At 44.0% G+C, this 19,590-nt stretch overlaps 1 protein-coding gene across 1 annotated transcript in view; it reads right to left on the bottom strand.

The window, feature by feature from the left end:
* Positions 1-19,590, bottom strand: part of PI4K2A (phosphatidylinositol 4-kinase type 2 alpha) — a 46,065-nt gene that overhangs the window by 26,054 nt on the left and 421 nt on the right. The window contains exons 2-5 of the mRNA XM_012000776.1: positions 19,427-19,587; positions 9,064-9,264; positions 3,885-4,016; positions 3,327-3,480 (exon numbers count right to left, since the gene is read on the bottom strand). Of these exons, the coding sequence (XP_011856166.1) occupies positions 3,327-3,480; positions 3,885-4,016; positions 9,064-9,264; positions 19,427-19,587 (648 nt within the window). The remainder of the gene's footprint in view (positions 1-3,326; positions 3,481-3,884; positions 4,017-9,063; positions 9,265-19,426; positions 19,588-19,590) is intronic.

Below are 19,590 nucleotides of genomic sequence, written 5' to 3'. Positions count from 1 at the left end.
GGGGAGGGGAGGGGAGGGGAGGGAAGGGAAAAAGCTAAAAATCAATACTCTAAGAGAGGATTCTAGGAAGATGGTGGAGTAGGAAACAACAGAAATCTGTTTCCCCATGTGGACAACAATTGTACTGGCAAAAATCTGTCTGATGTAATTATTTTGGAGCTCTGGAGTCTATGGAGGGCTTCCAACTTGCAGGGGAAAGCCTGCACAGTAAATTGTGGTTAATTTCATTCAATTTTGGCTCTTAGCCCCACAAGCAGCTACCCAACCCCCACTCTTCAGCCACATGGCAGCCAGATATGCACAAGTTCTAGGAGCAGCTCGCAAACAGCTTGAGGGTGCCAAGGTGGGCAAAAAGGACCCTAAAATCATAATGGTGAAAGACTGCAATCAAGAACAATGAAAAGATGCCTGCTTTTACTTCTATTCAACATAGTACTGGAAGTCTTAGAGCACTGAAGCAAGAAAAAAGAAATAAAAAGCCCCCAAATTGGGGGGGGGGGGAAAAAAGAGGGAAAATTATGTCCGTTCATAGATATGATTATGTACATAACCCTAAAATTTCCAAAAAAACAAACTGCTAGAACTAATAATTCAGCAAAGTAGCAGCATACAAAGTCAATCCACAAAAAAATCAGTTGCAAGCCGGGCGCAGTCGTTGACACCTGTAATCCCAGCACTTTGGGAGGCTGAGGTAGGAGGATTGCTTGAGCCCAGGAATTTGAGACCAGCCTGGGCAACGCAGTGAGACCTTGTCTCCACAAAAAATTTAAAAACTAGCCAGGCGTGGTCCTCACACCTGTAGTCCAGCTACTCCTACTCGTGCGGCAGAAGTAGGAGGATCACTTGAACCCAGGAGTCCGAGGCTGTAGTGAGCTATGATTGTGCCACTGCACTTCAGCCTGGATAATAGAGCATAACTCTGTCTCTTTAAAAAGTAAAACTAAAGGCAACAGATTGAGAGAAAATATTTGCAAATTATATATGTGATATGGGATTAATAGCCAGATATACAGAGAACTTTCAACAAATGTAGAGAGAACTCAACAATAACAACCAAAAAAAAAAAAAAATTCAAAAATAGGCAAAGGACTAAAATAGCCAACTCCAAAGAAGATATATGATTGGCCAATCAGCACATAAAAAGTTGTTTAACATCAGCCGGGTGCGGTGGCTCACGCCTGTAATCCCAGCACTTTGGGAGGCCAAGGTGGGTGGATCACGAGGTCAGGAGATCAAGACCATCCTGGCTAACACGGTGAAACCCCGTCTCTACTAAAAATGCAAACAATTAGCCGGGTGTAGCGGCGGGCATCTGTAGTCCCAGCTACTTGGGAGGCTGAAGCAGGAGAATGGCGTGAACCCAGGAGGCAGAGCTTGCAGTGAGCTGAGATCGCACCAGTGCACTCCAGTGTGAGCGACTGAGCGAGACTCCGTCTCAAAGAGAAAAAAAAAAAAGAAGAAAAAAAAAAGATGCCTAACATCACTAATCATCAAGGAAAGGCAAATCAAAACGATACGATAACATCTCACACCCATTAGGATGGTTACTATCAAAACAAAATAGAAAACATTCAGCAGAATGCAGATGAAATACGAAAAGGAAAAGTGCTGGCGAGAATGTGGAGAAATTGGAAGGAACCCTCGTGTGCTGTTGGTGGGAATGTAAAAATGGCGTAGCTGCAGTGGAAAACAGTATGGTGGTTCCTCAAAAAATTAAAAATAGAATTACCATATATGATCCAGTAATTCCACTTCCGGATATATACTCAAAAAAACTGAAAGCAGTGTCTTGAAGAGATATTTATACACTCAGTAGCATTGTTCATAATAGCTAAAATGCAGAAGCAACCCAAGTGTTCACTGAAAGATGAATGGATAGACAAAATGTGGTATATACATAAAATGGATCAGTATTTACCCTTAAAAAGGAAGGAAATTCTGATATATACTGCATCATAAATGTACCTTGAGGACGTTATGCTAAGTGAATAAGCGAATCACCAAAAGGCAAATACTGTACTATTCCACTTACATGAGGTACTTAGAGCAATCAAAATCACAGAAACAGAAAACAGAATGATGGTTGCCAGGGACGTGGGGAGGGGGAATGAAGAGTTACTGTTTAATGAGTATAGAGCTTCAGTTTTACAAGATAAAAAGAGTTCTGGAGGCCGGGCATGGTGGCTCACGCCTGCAATCCCAGCACTTTGAGACACTGAGATGGGTGGATCACCTGAGGTCAGTTGAAGACCAGCCTGACCAACATGGTAAAACCCCATCTCTATAAAAATACAAAAATAAGCTGGGCATGATGGTGGGTGTCTGTAATCCCAGCTACTCGGGAGGCTGAGGTAGGAAAATCACATGAACCCAGGAGGTGGGGGTTGCAGTGAGCTGAGATCGCGCCATTGCACTCCAACCTAGGTGACGGAGCGAGACTCCATCTCAACAACAACAAAATAAAAGAGCTCTGGAGATGGATGGTAGTGACAGCTGCACAATATGAATGTATTTCATACTACTTTAAAATGGTTAAGATAATAAATTTGATGTTATATGCATTTTACTATGATTTTAAAAATCAGACAAAATACAGGTCCAGTAAGGTGAATTTAAAGATTTTTTTTTTTTGGAAATACAGTCTTGCTCTGTCACCCAGGCTAGAGTGCAGTGGTACAATTTTGACTTACTGCAACCTCCACCTCCCGGGTTCAAGAGATTCTCCCACCTCAGCCTCCTGAATAGCTGGGACTACAGGTGCGTACTACCATACCCGGCTAATTTTTGTATTTTTAGTAGAGACAGGGGTTTCACCATGTTGTCCAGGCTGGTCTTGAACTCCTGGCCTCAAGTGATCCATCTGCCTTGGCCTCCCAAAGTGCTAGGAGTACAGGCATGAGCCACCGCGTCCAGTCTGAATTTAAAAATTTTGTCCTCAATACATGTACATTTTGCCAGGTTAGTTGAATTTAAATTGCACTGAAAAAAAAATTTTTTTTAATTATCAATGATCTAAGTATCTACTTCAAGAAGTTAGAGGAAGACAAAACTGTCCTGTTACAGGCCTTGAGGCTACAAGAATGATGAGGGATCAAGGATAAGAGTACTCTTCACAGTGCTTTGGAAGAGCTAAGTGTCTTCTGTCTGGAACCAGCAAAGAATGTAAGGTAAAACGTAAATACTAACTCCAGGCATCACCACCTCTGAAAACCACACATGATGTGTCTGGACGAGGCACTCTGACTCCCAAGCCCTGCAAGCCTCCAGGTCTCCCTCTGCCTCAACACAGTCTGGCACAGGGCATGGGACCACCTGCAGCTACTCACCAGTGTTGCGGATGATGTAATCCAGCACCACCAATCGCTCAAACTGCAGCAGTAGTTGCCGGTTAGTGTTCTCAGGAAGAGGTTCTGCTTCAAAACGCCGCAGCCAATAGTCTGCATCTTTGTAGCCTTCAACAAAGAGCTGGAATGAACCAACCTGGAACCAAGAGGAAGGAACAAAGGTTTTTCCCTACTGCCCAAGTCCAAAGACCTTTGGCGTATGCCAGATACCCATTAAGGCCCTATGGAGTTTGTATCAGAGAAGGGAAACTTTTCAAGATCTTTACATCCTCATTTCTTGCAAGTATAGGAGAAAAGAGATGTAACAGTGATCATCCATCCAAATTAAAGAACCTATCCAAATGAATCAGAGGAGTAAACTGAAAAGTTAGGTCTCAACTTTTTAAACTTTAGCCACTTGACAGAAATCAGGAAGACAGGATCCTCAGGGCAGGTTATTCACGTGCCCATATTTGAGTTGTAGGCACCTTGCTTCACCACTTGGATGACTATGTCACTATAAATCATGACCCTTGATAAGCCACAGAAATGCGTCTATACCTTTGGTGGTAGCCCGATGCGGTTAAACCGCTGTCCCACTTTTGGCACTTTCTCTAGCGCAAGCCGCTTGCCCCTGGACTTCACTCGGTCAATGGCACTATAGTTGAAGGTCTCACTGGCCAGGTATACTACCTACAGTGAAAACAGGAGAGATACTAAGGTTAGAGTCAAGTTTAAGGAACCAGAACACTATGGCAGAGAATAAATAGCTTGATGTTCACAAATACTATTCCTCTTCCAGGGCACAGAAAGAATACATTTCTCAGCCTTCCCAGCAACTAGGAGAGGGAAGATAACTACTTTGAGCCAATGAAATAATGACAAAATTATGTATGTACAACACTTCCACTGCTGGCAACTAAAATCTCCCACAATCCTTAATTCACATTCCCTAGTCTGTACAGCTAGGAAAGAAGGGCTGGGAAATCGCAGAGCCATACCATGGAAGAACCTCGGATACCTTGTTACTATATGAGTGATGTGGTATCTAGGAGAGCTGCCTATCTGGCGTGAGTCTGAGATGTAATCAAGAAATACACTCCTGGCCAGGCGTGGTGGCTCATGCCTGTAATCCCAACACTCTGGGAGGTCGAGGAAGGTGGATCACTTGAGGTCAGGAGTTCGAGACCAGCCTGGCCAACATGATGAAACCTCAGTCTCTACTAAAAACACAAAGAAAAAAATTAGCCAGGCATGGTGGTGCATGTCTGTAATCCTAGCTACCTGGGAGGCTGAGGTGGGAGGATGGCTTGAACATCAGAAGCAGAGGTTGCAGTGAGCCAAGATCACGCCACTGCACATTCTATCCTGGGTTGCAGAGGGAGACTCTGTCACCCCCCCCAAAAAAAAAAAAAGAAAAAAAAGAAATACAATTCAACTGTATTAAACTACTGAGATTTAGGGGTTGTTACAGCAGCTAGTATGAAGTACAAGGATTAACACTGTCATCTCCTGGGTTAGATTAGGCCAAATGCCCATTTTATTTCCAGATACAAACAAGCTGCAATTTACTCTATACCCCCTTATTTCCTTTTGAATGTTTTTTTTTTTTTTTTTTTTTTGAGACAGAGTCTCACTCTGTTGCCCAGGCTGGAGTGCAGTGGCACAGTCTTGGCTCACTGCAACCTCCACATCCCAGGTTCAAGGGATTCTCAAGCCTCAGCCTCCCAAATAGCTGGGATTACAGGTGTGTGCCACCACTCCTGACTAATGTTTGTATTTTCAGTAGAGAGAGAGTTTCACCATGTTGGCCAGGCTGGTCTTGAACTCCTGACCTCAGGTGATCCTCCCACCTCTGCCTCCCAAAGTGCTGGGATTACAGGCATGAGCCACTGTGCCCTGGACCTTTTGAATTTTTTTACTTTGTGAAATTATTCATATTCAAAAGATAAACATTAAAATTGGTTTTCATTTTAATTAACTGCTATTTTTATGTATAGGCTATATCTGGAATATTACACAAGAAATACTGTAATCCTGGCTGCCTCTGAGGAAGGAAACTGAATGGCCAGGAGATAGGGGTAGCAGGGAGTCTGAATTACTTTCTCTGTTTACCCTATGTGCCTTCTGATTTTTGTACTAGATGCAAGCATTGCCTACTCTAAAAAAATTTTTTAATGGGTCATCAATATTATACTTGATTTAAGTAAAACTGCAGAGACATCACTGTAATCCACATATGCATCTATTGTCACACTTATCACATTGTCTTGTAATTATTCATTTGTATATCTAACTTCTCCCTTAAAACTAATGAGATTTGAGGAAGCAGGGAACATCTTATTTATATTAGCATCCACAGTACCTAACACAGTAGTTGGCACATGCTCATTAAATATTTATTAAGTGAATGAATGAATGAGTTACAAGCTTCTTCCAGAGACAGCAACAAGTGAGTTTTAGCATATAAATACCTAAAATAAAACTTATAAGAAAGCTATTTTCCTAAGCCTTGTAAAAGTTATTACAAATAACTATTTTTTTTCCATGAACCTGAGAGGCAAAATAACTGCCTCTCATCTATTCACTCCATCCTACCATCCAGTATTAATAGAGTACCTAAAATGGATGTGCATGGTACTGTAGTAGGCACTTCCTGCCTTACAAATCAGAAAACTCAGGCATAGGAATAAAGAAAAAGGAGCTTTTCTAAGGCTACTTTGCCAGTGTCCACAGTGAAACTTCTGGCTCTCTCAAGCCATAAATCCCCTTTTGCCCCCATCATATTTATTTTCTATCATTCTTCCTAATAAACCACTTTTTCCCCATGACTATGAAACTGTTATAACCTGAAACCTCATAGAAGCAGAGAGCAGAGACAGCCAGTGAGTGAGAATTACAGCCTTACCATTTGAAGTTCCAATGCAATGTGAGCCCTGTTTCTATAATGACAGATGCTCTGATCAACTGGATGGAGTCCTATCACAAGAGTTGGGGAGACAGGAAGGGGAGTCCTCTTACTATTCTCTAGCAGCTATATGTTAAGATTCCAAAGTTCTGTCTCATCTCAGTCTCACAGAAGACAAGTATTTTTTTTTTTTTTTTTTTTTTTTTGAGATGGAGTCTTGCTCTGTTGCCCAGGATAGAGTGTGGTGGCACAATCTCAGCTCACTGCAACCTCTGCCTCCCAGGGTCAAGCGATTCTCCCACCTCAGCCTCCCAAGTAGCTGGGATTACAGGCACACACCACCATGCCCAGCTAATTTTTGTATTTTTAGTAGAGACAGGTTTTCACCATATTGGCCAGGCTGGTCTTGAACTCCTGACCTCAGGTGATCTACCCACTTCAGCCTCCCAAAGTGCTGGGATTACAGCGTGAGCCACTGAGCCCAGCCAAGACAAATATTTTTGTTGTTGCTGACTTTCTAATGCAAAAGATCCTCAAGCCTCATGAAGGTTCTCTAACAGGGAAAGAGGAAGACCAGAGATAGGGAAGAAAGGGATTGTGGGGGTGACACTAAGGATTAGAATAGCTCATAAAAATATCACAGGCTAACATATGGAGGGTTTACGTTGTGCCTGACTTGCCCAAGTGTTACACAAATCAAAAACTGCAGAGCAAGAATTCAAACTCAAGTGCTCCAGAAGCACCAACAGAGCAGGCAGGCATAGGGCCAGGCATGGTCTGCTATTTGCCTAGTAAAGGAAGAAAACTACAGAGTGATGAGCAAGGAGAATTTAAAAGTTTCTAGAGTCTAAGAGGAGCCTAGTAGAAGCATTTCAGGTTAGGAGACTTAAGAGCATTAATTATCATACAAGATGTTCAAAGCATCTTGTAAAACTATTTGCACAGAGAGAGAAAAGTAAGGCATAAAGAGAAAGAATGAGCTGCACAAAGCCAGGCAGTGAATTAGATGTGAAATGGTAACTACAAGCCTGGTCAAACATTTTCTCTCTAGACCTGAAGTTGGGAGAACTTTGGTATTGGTTCTCATGATTTGATATTCATTTACTGACTCAGCTGGTACTTCATGAATGCTTACTAGAAATATAGTATTTTGCTAGGTGCTAAGAATGAGAGAGGAAAACTTGAGAAGTGGTCTCTGACTTCTATAACTTACAAACTAGTTGACTAATTGTTTGGAGTTCAGTAGCAAAAAAGCAGACATGGTTAAATATCCACGATAGTCATATTTTCCTCTCAGATGGAAGGGAAGTTTTTATCTGCTGATCAATCTCTTTGCTCAGACAGTCTGCTATCTAAACCTGTGAAGAAATCTTCAAGGCTGGGCGTGGTGGTTCACACTTGTAATCTCAGCACTTTGGGAGGCCAAGGCAGGAGGATCGCTTGAGCCCAGGAGTTCAAGACCAGCCTGAGCAAAACAGGGAGACCTTGTTTCTAGAAAAAATTAAAAAAAAAAAAAAAAAATTGGCCAAGCTTGGTGGCACATGCCCATAATCCTAACCTGAGAGGCTGAGGTGGGAGGACTGCTTGAGCCTGGGAGGTCAAGGCTGCAGTGAGCTGTGATCATGCCACTGTACCCCAGCCTGGGCAACAGAGCAAGACCCTATCTCTAAAAACAAGAAAGAAAAGAAAACTTTAAGCAAGGGGATTTTAATCTAGAGGCATGCTCCCTGGGGGGGTGGTCAACGGATAGACTGCAACATTTATGAACCATCGCCCTAAAATTATACCCAAAACTATAATTGCAAATATATGTACTTTTTCTGGAAAGGGGGTCTATAGGTTTCATCAGATTCTCAGAGAGTTATTTAATAAATAACTAAATAAATTTGGTTTTAGTTATTTAGTAAATAACTAAATAAACTAGCATAGACTAGTTAAGACTAAGCACAGAGCCAGGATGGTTTGGATGACTCAGCAGCCTCAGGGCATCAGATGAGAGTTCCACCTAAGTTGTTACTAAACCCCAGGTAGCTACGTGCTCAGTGAATGATGTGTACGGACATGTTCATATGCTGACCAGCAGATTCCTTTCCCTCATAACCCTTGGTGAGTTTCATGGAACACCTTGTAGTGCTTAGCCTGGTATCAGTAAACTCCCTGAAATTGTATGGAATTAATTCTGTATTCAAGCATATTGGTGGGGGCTGGGGGGGGAACCTCAACTATGTCTATAACGCATACAAGATGTGTACGAATCCATTCTGACTGTGAGTCTGCCTGGATCTGGCATCCTTATTTTGATATGTTCAGACAAGTCCCCAAATTCCACAGCATAAAGATAAATGAGAAAAATTCCATGTCAGTTCCCCGTAGGGTTCAGGCCAGACCATTTCTCTAACCCTCAGCCTGTCCTAAAGTCTTCTTTGTCAGACCCTCCAGAAGTGCTTAGCTGTCATTAGCCAGTCCTAGACTGTATCAAAATGCTGGGATAGCTCAGACGTCTGAGAGTAAGCCACAAAGTCACTAGGTTTCTAACTAGCTTGGAGTTAGCTGGGATTCAAAGACCAAGGGAGCCATAAACATGCAGTAGAAGCTTGTGAATTTCCTAAAATTGTATGCAAAAATTGTGTGTGCATCCTTCAGAAGACAGCCTTCATCAGATGATCAAATCATGAGCCTAATCCTGCCAACCTCCCGAAAAAATATCGAGAACCCAGACTTAGGGTATACAAATGGCCCCACTGGACCCAAGGTCCCACTAACATGTAGTGGGGCTTAGGCCCCAGGAAACTGTGGCCAGGCAGTAAGGTTTCCTGGAGATTGGTCACTGACCTTTGTACGGGGAACAATGTTGAGTTCCAGTTTTTGGTCCACCAGGCTGGCCCCTGCCTCTGAGAGATAGCCCTGGTTGAGGACAAGGCAGTCACGGCCAAAGCAGCAGGGACAGCACAGCTTCTGCAGCCACTTGGTCCACTTAGGATTAAGATGCCCATAGGGCTCTTCATTCTTGGGTTTGAAGACAGCAATGATCCTCTACAAAGACGAAAGAAAAAGAGGATGTTAAATCCGAGTTGACTGAAATAGCCCACAGACCAAGTCAGCAGGAATCTAGAAAGAAATGAGAGGGCATAGGCGGACAATTCCTACTTACAGTCAGACTCAGGTTTCTCCCAGTTGGTAAAGGGAAGACAACAGCTCGTGTGTGCAGCTCAGAGACCCACTGCTAGAAAGGGTTGCAGCCAAAGAACATATTAAGTCTTCTCTTTCTTCCCTGCTCCTTTATCCTTCTTCCCCATCTCTTTTCCCTCATATAAGTACCTACCTCTAACTTGGTGCTTCAAACAAACAAGGTAAATGGATTGCTACATTTCTAGAAGCAACATACAGAAGCAGACCAGGTACAGGGGCTCATGCCTGTAATTCCAGCAATTTGGGAGGCCAAGGTGGGCAGATCACTTGAGGCCAGGAGTTTGAGACCAGCCCGGCCAACATGGTGAAACCCTGTCTCTACTAAAAATACAAAAAGTAGCTGGGCGCAGTGGTGCACATCTGTAATTCCAGCTACTTGGGAGGCTGAGGCATGAGAATCACTTGAACCCATTGGGGAGAGGTTGAAGTGAGCCGAGATTGCCCCTCCTGCACTCCTCACCCTGGGTGACCAAGTGAGACCCTGTCTCACAAAAAAAACAAAACAAAAAAAAAGTACAGAAGCCAATTCAGTGGTAGATCTTGAGTCACTGGCAGCATCTAATGCCAATATGATACTGCTTCCTGCCCTCCGGAAAGATAACATATCCTAATGCACAAGGGCTCTAATGTAATCTCCAAAAAAATGAGGAATTAACTGATCACAGATCATATGTTATCTTTTTTTGCATGCGCCCCTGCCCTATTTATCCTACAGGATGTTTGTGTATGTGGTATGCCAGAAATTTAACACCATAAACTCTAATTTCTGAGGTTACATATATGCACACTGTTGTTCTGCATCAATTACAGAAAAACTTTTTTAAAAACTTTACCAACTGGAAGGAAGTAAAGAAGGTATTATGGGCCGGGCATGGTGGCTCACACTTGTAATCCCAGCACTTTGGGAGGCCAAGGTGGGTGGATAACCTGAGGTCAGGAGTTCAAGACCAGCCTGGCCAACATGGTGAAACCCTGTCTCTACTAAAAATACAAAAATTTGCTGAGTGTGGTGGCATGCACCTGTAATCCCAGCTACCCGGGAAGCTGAGGCAGGAGAATCACTTGAACCCAGGAGACGGAGGTTGTAGTGAGCCAAGATCATGCCACTGCACTCCAGCCTGGGCGATAAGATCGAGACTCTGTCTCAAAAAATAAAAAAAGCTATTATGGAATGAGGTTAAGGAAATTCCTTCATCAATGATGAAGAGATTTCCTCTCACAGCCTTATTATCCAAAGAGAAAAATTACAGCAGGAAAAAAGACTCTGCTACTTGGTTAGAATGAAGCTCTCTTAAGTAATTCTGATAGGCAAGAAACCAGGACATGAGATGCCACACAGATTAAATCCATTTTCTGTAGCAGACAGTAACTTAATCTTCTAAGGTCCTTGGAAATATAGGATGCCTAGAAACTATGGCCCTCCCTCCTGAATGTTTTCTTCAAAAGGCCAGTCAGCCCTCTGAGGTTGTTTTACATTCATCTCATTCCCTCCAGTCCCCAAACTGGTAATTCAAGGGAAGAAAGCAAATATGCGGCCGGGTGTGGTGGCTCACACCTGTAATCCTAGCACTTTGGGAGGCTGAGGCAGGCAGATCACCTGAGGTCGGGAGTTCGAGACCAGCCTAACCAACATGGAGAAATCCCGTCTCTACTAAAAATACAAAATTAGCTGGTCATGGTGGCACATGCCTGTAGTCCTAGCTAATCGGGAGGCTAAGGCAGGAGAATCCCTTGAACCCAGGAGGCGGAGGTTGCAGTGAGCCGAGATCACGCCATTGCACTCCAGCCTGGGCAATAAGAGCGAGACTCTGTCTCAAAAAAAAAAAAAAAAAGCAAACATGCTATCCAAGTGATTCATCCTCATATCATAAGACTCTCCTTGTCCCCTCCACCCCACAGCCTACTCAAGCTAGTCTGGGTCATAAGACATTTTCCTGTGGGTGTCACTTCCTGAATGGCAGGTCACAGCAGACAATATGCACCCATCCGCTTTCACCAACTCAGTACTCATATTAGGAATTGGCTAGGTTCATGTTGCTAACAATAACCGGTCAATCTTGAAGCCAGCTCCTTTAAAAATGCCTTCCAAGGATTTGAGAGGACAAGAAAAATACAGAACTCCTCCTTCTCCCTCCAAACAGAATCGATTTATTCTTAAAGACAAACTAACTTGTTTACTGGCAAATGCAAAATGCATATATTCACATCACAAATCTTCAGAATTACTTTCTTATCCAAAGCAGTTAGCTAAAGGCCTCAGCAGTCTTCTCTGTCTCTGTTCCCCTGGAACCCCAGCCTCTGAATAACAAAGCAGCAGTAGCAACAGGCTCACAACTCAGAAAATGACTGATGAGTTCACTGTAACCCTCCAGAACCTAGACAGGGAAACCAAAAGGCAACTTGAAGCATGTCCCAGAACCCAACAGTCAGTTCAACTGAGGCACATTACGGAGTTCAGGAAGCTGGTCCCCAGTGAAAGGGAGACCAAGACACTCCTACTATTACTGGAGGCTGAAAAATACCAGGGCTGAGGCCAACTGGTAAATACTTCTACTTAAAGAAAGAAAAGGTTGAGCATGGTGGCTCATGCCTATAAGCCCAGCACTTTCAGAGGATGAGGCAGGATTGCCTGAGGCCTGGAGTTTGAGACCAGCTTGGGCAACACAAGACTCTGTCACTGATTTTTAAAAATTAGCCAGGAATCATGCCTGGAGTTGGTTGGGAGGCCAAGGCGGGCGGATCACCTGAGGTCAGAAGTTCAAGACCAGCCTGACCAACGTGAAGAAACTCCATCTCTACTAAAAATACAAAATTAGCTGGGCATGGTGGCCCATGCCTGTAATCCCAGCTACTTGGGAGGCTGAGTCAGGAGAATCGCTTGAACCTGGGAGGTGGAGGTCGCAGTGAGCCGAGATCACGCCATTGCACGCCAGCCTGGGCAACGAGTGAAATACTGTCTCAAAAAAAAAAAAAAAAAAAAAACGCCAAGTGTAGTGGTATGCACCTGTAGTCCCAGCTACTCGGCGGGGAGAATCCCTTAAGCCTAGGAGATCAAGGCTGCAGTGAACTAGGAGCATGCCACTGCACTCTAGCCTGGGTGACAGAGCAAGACCCCATCTCTAAAAAAGAAAAATTTTAAAACAACAAAAAAAAAGAAAGCAGAATTTGAAGGCCAAGATTGCAGTCAAGTCTCATTTAAAGACTGACCTCTCAAACATCTCGATTTCCTTCCACCATAAGGAGAATAAGAAGCATTTCAATGACTCCGAAAGCATGAGTAATTATGGTTACGTCAGTAGTACAGGGGTTTCATTAAAGAATACTGCCTGGACTAGATCAATGAGGGAATGTTAGAGTATGAAGGACGGAGGAACAAAAGGACATTCAGACAGAAGGGGAGACAAGTGCCTTTCAAGACTAAGTGTAGGCCTCAGTTCAATTCAATTCTGTTAGCATTTGCTCAGGACCTAGCCTGTGCAGAACGATGTGCAAGCATTCCGCAGGCATTTGGTGGCTTTCCTAGACAGAGAGGTAAAATAGCCTCTGGCCTAATTTCCAATGTTCACTTCATAAAATCAACTATGTTCCCGAATAATCAAGAATACTCTCCTCATTTGTCCTCCTCACAGAGAACAAACTCTAAAACACTCAAATTGGAAAGACACCCACCAGCATTTAGCTGGAAAAGAAAACAACTACCGCCTGATTTTTCCTCACTATCCAGTCTCTTCTTTAATAGATTTTCAATTCCTTTATTATATCTAGGAGAGAGCGTCAGTTTGATGCCAATATTATAAAAACAACTTTTCTTAACACCCATTTACTAATCTCCCCTCTTTAACAAAGGAGGGGTGAGGTACAGATAGCTTAAGCAGTAGCAGTTCATGAAGTTGGGAGTAAAAACCAAATCACACAAGAAAGCAAGAGGCCATGCACCAGCTGGTGTCAGAACCCACAACCAACTACTGGAACCCCAGCCCAGTGCAGTGGCTCACACTTATTATCCCAGCACTTGGGAGGCCAAGACAGGTGGATCATTTGAGATCAGGAGTTCAAGACCAGCCTGGCCAACATGGTGAAACCCCGTCTCTACAAAAAAATGGAAAAAATTAGCCAGGCATGGTGGCATGTGCCTGTAGTATCAGCTACTCAGGAGGCTGAGGCGGGAGAATTGCTTGAACCCGGGAGGTGGAAGTTGCGGTGAGCCAAGATCACGCCACTGCACTCCAGCCTGGGCAACAGAGCTAGACGCCCTCTCAAAACAAGCTAACAACAACAACAAAAAATTACTGGAACCTGGAACCGAGGGGGGTCCTATATCTAACCAGCAGTGGCAAGAAGGAGGGCGTCATGCTATGCTAAAAGAGACCCTTTCTCCCAGAACCTAAAATGTAAGACAGTTCAAGCATATCATTCATATCACACAGTGAAATATACAGAAATGACCTTTCATAAAAGTCTTCTTTTAAAGTTTGGTAAACATAAAGTGGACAGTTCTCAAACTTTTTGGTCTCAAGACCCCTTTAAACTCTTAAAAATTAGGCTGGGTACGGTGGCTTATGCCTGTAATCCCAGTACTTTGGGAGGCCAAGGCGGGTGGATCACCTGAGATCAGGAGTTTGAGATCAGCCTGGCCAACATGGTGAAATCTTGTCTCTGCTAAAAATACAAAAATTAGCTGGGCATGCTGGTGGGCACGCCTGTAATCCCAACTACTCAGGAGGCTGAAGCAGGAGAACTGCTTGAACCCAGGAGGCAGAGGTTGCAGTGAGTCGAGATCATGCCACTGCACTCTAGCCTGAGTGACAGAGTGAGACTCCATCTCAAAAAAAAAAAAAAATTATTAAGGACTCCAAAAAGCATTTGTTAATGTGGGTAAAGGCTATATTTGCCTTCAAAATTAAAACAAGTGCTTCAATTTTGAACAAACTATACTTAATAATTAAGTATTCATTTTAACTATACTTAATACTTAATAAATACTAATCTATAAATTTATTTTATTTGTATTATTATAAAATTATATTTATTCTATTAATACTAATTCATTAATAATAATACAAATAAACCCATTGCATGTTAACATAAATGACATATTTTTATTTTAAAAAACTATATTTTCAAAAGATATTTTAGTGAGAAGACTGGCACTATTTTACATTTTTGCAAATCTCCCTAATGTCTTAATTGAAGACAACTAACTGTATTCTCATATCTTAGTAGTCAATCTGTTTCAACATCACACATCATGTAGTCTCTGGAAATCTCCACTCTCCACTCATAAGTAAGTGAGAATGAAAAGGCAAATAAAGTCTTAGAATTATGATGAAAATAATTTTGACCTGTGGACCCCCAAAAAGGAACTCCCAGAGGTCAAGGTCCCTGGGCCACACTCTAAGAACCGCTGTATTCTATGGTATAGATTGGAGGAAAATAGCAGTCCTTGATTTAGTTATTTAGGTAGAGAAGCCTTATTTACAAGTTCATTCTTACAAAAGGAAGGGAAGGGCTTGTCCAAATACATAAAACCATCCAGGCACAGTGGCTCACACCTGTAACCCCAACACTGGGAGGCCGAGGCTGCAATGAGCCAAGGTTGTGCCACTGCACTCCAGCCTGGGCGACAGGGTGAGACACTGTCTCAAATATATATATAAAATAAAATATAATAAAATTATTTTACTAAAACGTTGAGGCACTCAAGTTTGTATGTCATACATGTAGGTCTTGAGATTTTAAGCATCATCTACCAACTCTTATAGCCTTATTCGATGCCATGTACCCAAGAAACCCTAATTCAGCAGTTAGTAGGAATGTTTTTAAAAACAAAACCCAAAACACTCTGATTGAGCTGCCCCCACTAAGTGCCAGGAACTACATCAGGGGCTTTCGTGTGTGATATGTCATTTAATCCTCTTAACCTAGTGAGTCACATGCTGTCCTATGATTCTTGGCAACGTGAACATCTAGTATTACTCCACGCAAAAGAGAAAAAGCTCAAAAAATCCTTTTGCAGTTGAGTGAGCATGAGACCTGAAGCACAAGGAGGTAAGTGAGGAGGAGTAATGTGTGTACTCTCCCCATGACTTCTAGCATTTTCCATCTGTTCCTGGACCCACTGAGACAGAAATCATCCAAAATTGAGAAATGGGACCAAGGCTGTTATCTTCAAGAATCTTTTAGACTGTCTAAGATCCAAAAGTGGCTGTCGCAGAAAGTGCTGGTTCTCCCAATCTCTGTTCCCCCTTGTTCCCTGGACACAGACCCATGATTTGTACCTGAGCAAACAAACAAACAAACAAACAAACAAAAAACGGCTATAGTTTCCAGCCACTACTACAGCTAAGTTTTAGACAATGGGATATAAGTAGAAGAGTCTCCTACAACTTCTACGAAGTGCCTTAAAGAATGGGGGCATATTAACCCTTTCCCTTTCCTTCTTCCAACTGGCTAAAAAGCAGACAAGATGTTTGCAGTTTGAGCGGCCATCTTGGACCACGGAGTAGAAGCCACATTCTAAGGATGGCTGATCAGCTGGCAGGAAGAACCCTATGTCCCCAGTAAAGTGAAATGTCATGCCAGCCCTGAGCATGCCTGAGCAGCTAGCCTATAGACTTCTTTTACATGAGGCGTAAATGAACCTTTCCTCAAATCATCATTATTTTAAAATCTCTGTCACATATAGCCAAATTCAATACTAACCAATACAGTAGCTGAGAAGAGAATTTAGAAATTTTGTTGGCCGGGCGCGGTGGCTCAAGCCTGTAATCCCAGCACTTTGGGAGGCTGAGACGGGCGGATCACGAGGTCAGGAGATCGAGACCATCCTGGCTAACACGGTGAAACCCCGTCTCTACTAAAAAATACAAAAAACTAGCCGGGCGAGGTGGCCGGCGCCTGTAGTCCCAGCTACTCGGGAGGCTGAGGCAGGAGAATGGCGGGAACCCGGGAGGCGGAGCTTGCAGTGAGCCCGAGATCCGGCCACTGCACTCCAGCCTTGGCGACAGAGCGAGACTCCGTCTCAAAAAAAAAAAAAAAAAGAAATTTTGTTTTGTTTTGTTTTTGAGACAGAGTCTCTGTCGCCCGGGCTAGAGTGCAGTGGTGCGATCTCGCCTCACTGCAACCTCCACCTCCCAGGCTCAAGTAGTTCTCCTGCTTCAGCCTCCCGAGTAGATGGGATTACAAGTGCCTGCCACAGTGCTCAGCTAATTTTTGTATTTTTAGTAGAGATAGGGGTTTCACTATGTTGACCAGGCTGGTCTCGAACTCCTGACCTCCAGTGATGCGCCTGCCTCGGCCTCCCAAAGTGTTGGGATTATAGGCATGAGCCACCGCGCCTGGCCAGAATCTGAAAATTCGGATGACTGAGTCTGAGGGACCAAAGAATAGTGGCGAGAACATGAACTCCACAGCCAACCTGCCTGGGCCCAATCCTGCCTCTACCACTTACTATGTGTGAGACCTTGGAAAAATTAGTTATACCATGGGTCTGTGTGGTCACCTGTGGGGATAATAACAGTACCTACCTTCAAGGGTGGTTATCAAGATTAAGTGAGTTATTATTTGTAAAGCACTGAAAGGAATATAGTAAATGCTATGTAAGTATTTGTTTAATAAAGTAAATACATTTGGAGGAGAGCCAAAGATGACAATTCCAACTACAGTAAGTCTGTGGGCCAGTCTAACCTACCGCAAGCATTTAGAAAGTGCCCTTTGTTCTAAATCACATTTGCTTCACTGGAAGCAGTATGGGTACATCAAAAAGTTTTGTCAGGGCATCTGTGTTTTGACATCCCCTATAAGAAAGGATAGTGGCCAGGAAGTTTTAGAGACCAGAATCCCTAAATCACCAAGTAACATACCTATGGTATGTCCTCTGTGGCCTATGTACTGAGATGGTAGTACTTTACCTGCCAGGTAGATATAAGAGATCATATTACTTCCACCTGTTAAAGCACCAGCTCACTTCTCAGCTGACCTCACCCACTTCCAATGCAGCTGTAACAGTGTCATGAAAGAAAAACAAAAATATTCCTCCTTATCCTGTAACTATCAAAGATAATCTTAGCCCCTTCTTACATTTGCCAACAAACTAAAAATACCCTCTGCCCACAAAAAAAGGACAGGCATGGCGGGTCACACCTGTAATCCCAGCACTTTGGGAGGCTGAGGCAAGAGGATGGTTGCCTGAAGCCAGGAGTCTGAGAACAACCAGGGCAACATGGTGACACTCTTGTCTCTACCAAAAATAATTTTTAGCCGGGTGTGGTGGTGCATGCCTCTAGTCCCAGCTACTCAGAAGCTGAGTGGGAGGACCTTGAGCCCGGATGCCAAGGCTGCAGTGAGCAATGAGACTGCACCACTGCACTCCAGCCTGGGTGTCAGAGTGAGACCTTTTCTTGAAAAAGAAAGAAAGAAAGAAAGAAAGCATCTGGCACTCACATTTCTTTGCTTCTAGAAATGATGGTTCCCACTTGAGCTTGCAAGTTCTTTTATTTAAGAAACTTGGAGGCCGGGTGCGGTGGCACACCTGTAATCCCAGCACTTTGGGAGGCCGACGTGGGCAGATCACAAGGTCAAGAGATCGAGACCATCCTGGCCAACATGGTGAAACCTCGTCTTTACTAAAAATACAAAAATTAGCTGCGCATGGTGGCACACGCCTGTAGTCCCAGCCACTTAGGAGGCTGAAGCAGGACAATTGCTTGAACCCTGGAGGCAGAGGTTGCAGTGAGCCGAGATCGTGCCACTGCACTCCAGCCTGGCGACAGAGCAAGACTCCGTCTCAAAAAAAAAAAAAAAAGAAAAAAGAAAAGAAAATTTGAAAGACTTATTACTCTCAAAGCTTTCCTCAACTCAGTTTATGTAAACTGTTTGTTCTCTAATTCTTGATTAATTCAGGGACAACTCAAACTCTGAGTGAATAACTAGATCATTCAATGAACCGAACCAAGAGCTACAAGTAACAGCCCATCCTGGCCACTAAGGACTCCTATCGAAACAGCACCCTGGCCATCTAAAGAGTTCACATAAGAGAGATGTCAGGGAGAACCTGAGGCAACTTTGACACCCTTAATTTAAATAACAATACATCTTTCCAATGACCCATTCTAGCACACCTGAAAATTTCCCTGAAACTTCCCTGAAAACAGGGAAGACTTGATATTTCTTAAATTCTGCAGTTCTCAAAAGGATAAAGGTCACTTCTCAGATGCCCTGGTCACTCCATGCCCCATCCTATCACCATCTCCCTTTATATATAGGCAGGGGACAAAATAAAGGTCAGCAAACACTCTGCCTTAGCTGAAAAGCAGGCTATTGATAGCCTTGGGGGAGAAATGAAAGAAAAAGTAGCTGACGGCCCCATGTTTCTAAACTCCAAGTTCTATCTAAACTTTGGAGCCGTCAAAAAGGATCTGAACCCTTTCCCAGAAGTGAGCAACAACCAGGGCAGATGAAACTGGTGAGTCCGCCCACTCTTTCTTCAATGTCTGTTAATAAGAGCTGGGACGGTGGCAGGGACATCCCCCACAACACAGAAGGCTGGAACAGAATTCTCAGATCCCCTGATGGGTCACCCATCCTCCTCCGTGAACAGCGACACACTGGTTCGGTCGGTCCAAAAATAGAGAACAGGCCTAAAGCCCCAAATCTGTAAGTCAGCGGCCGAATAGCAGTCCCAGTAGTGTGAAGCTAAGTACCCTACTAGAAAGCAGTCTCTGTCCAGCGGCGGATTGCCCCACCACACTGCTGGGCCCCCGGCCCGTATCTGGTCAATTTCCTCTTTTCATTTTCCGCTCACTCCTCCCCCACCAAGTAGGTTCTGATTTATTTCTCCATTCCACAGAGCGTCCCCAGCTCCAGGCCTCAGTGGCATCCCTAAATCCTGCCAGGGGCTGGTACTGTGAAGTTTCTCTCTTCTCCCTCCGGCTGTGCGAAGCCTCAAACTCCCCAGGAGCGCCGCCGGTCTCCAGCCCGCGGCAGCGGAACCCACCCCGACACTCACCCCCTGAGGGTCCTTGACGAAGTAGCTTCCGCTAGAGCCCTGGTAGATGCGCTCTGGAAAGATGCAGCGCTCGATGGCCAGCTCGGCCTGCCGCACCACCGCCTCGAACCGGGGATCCTCCGGGAACTCGTTCCGCTCGCGGTGGGCCTGAGCGGCGTGCGCTG

Source organism: Mandrillus leucophaeus, unplaced genomic scaffold (genome assembly GCF_000951045.1).
Source record: "Mandrillus leucophaeus isolate KB7577 unplaced genomic scaffold, Mleu.le_1.0 Scaffold117, whole genome shotgun sequence".
NCBI classification, from domain to species: domain Eukaryota; kingdom Metazoa; phylum Chordata; class Mammalia; order Primates; family Cercopithecidae; genus Mandrillus; species Mandrillus leucophaeus.
The sequence above is the reverse complement of the archived record's forward strand: the minus strand, read 5'-3'. Positions and strand labels throughout refer to the sequence as shown.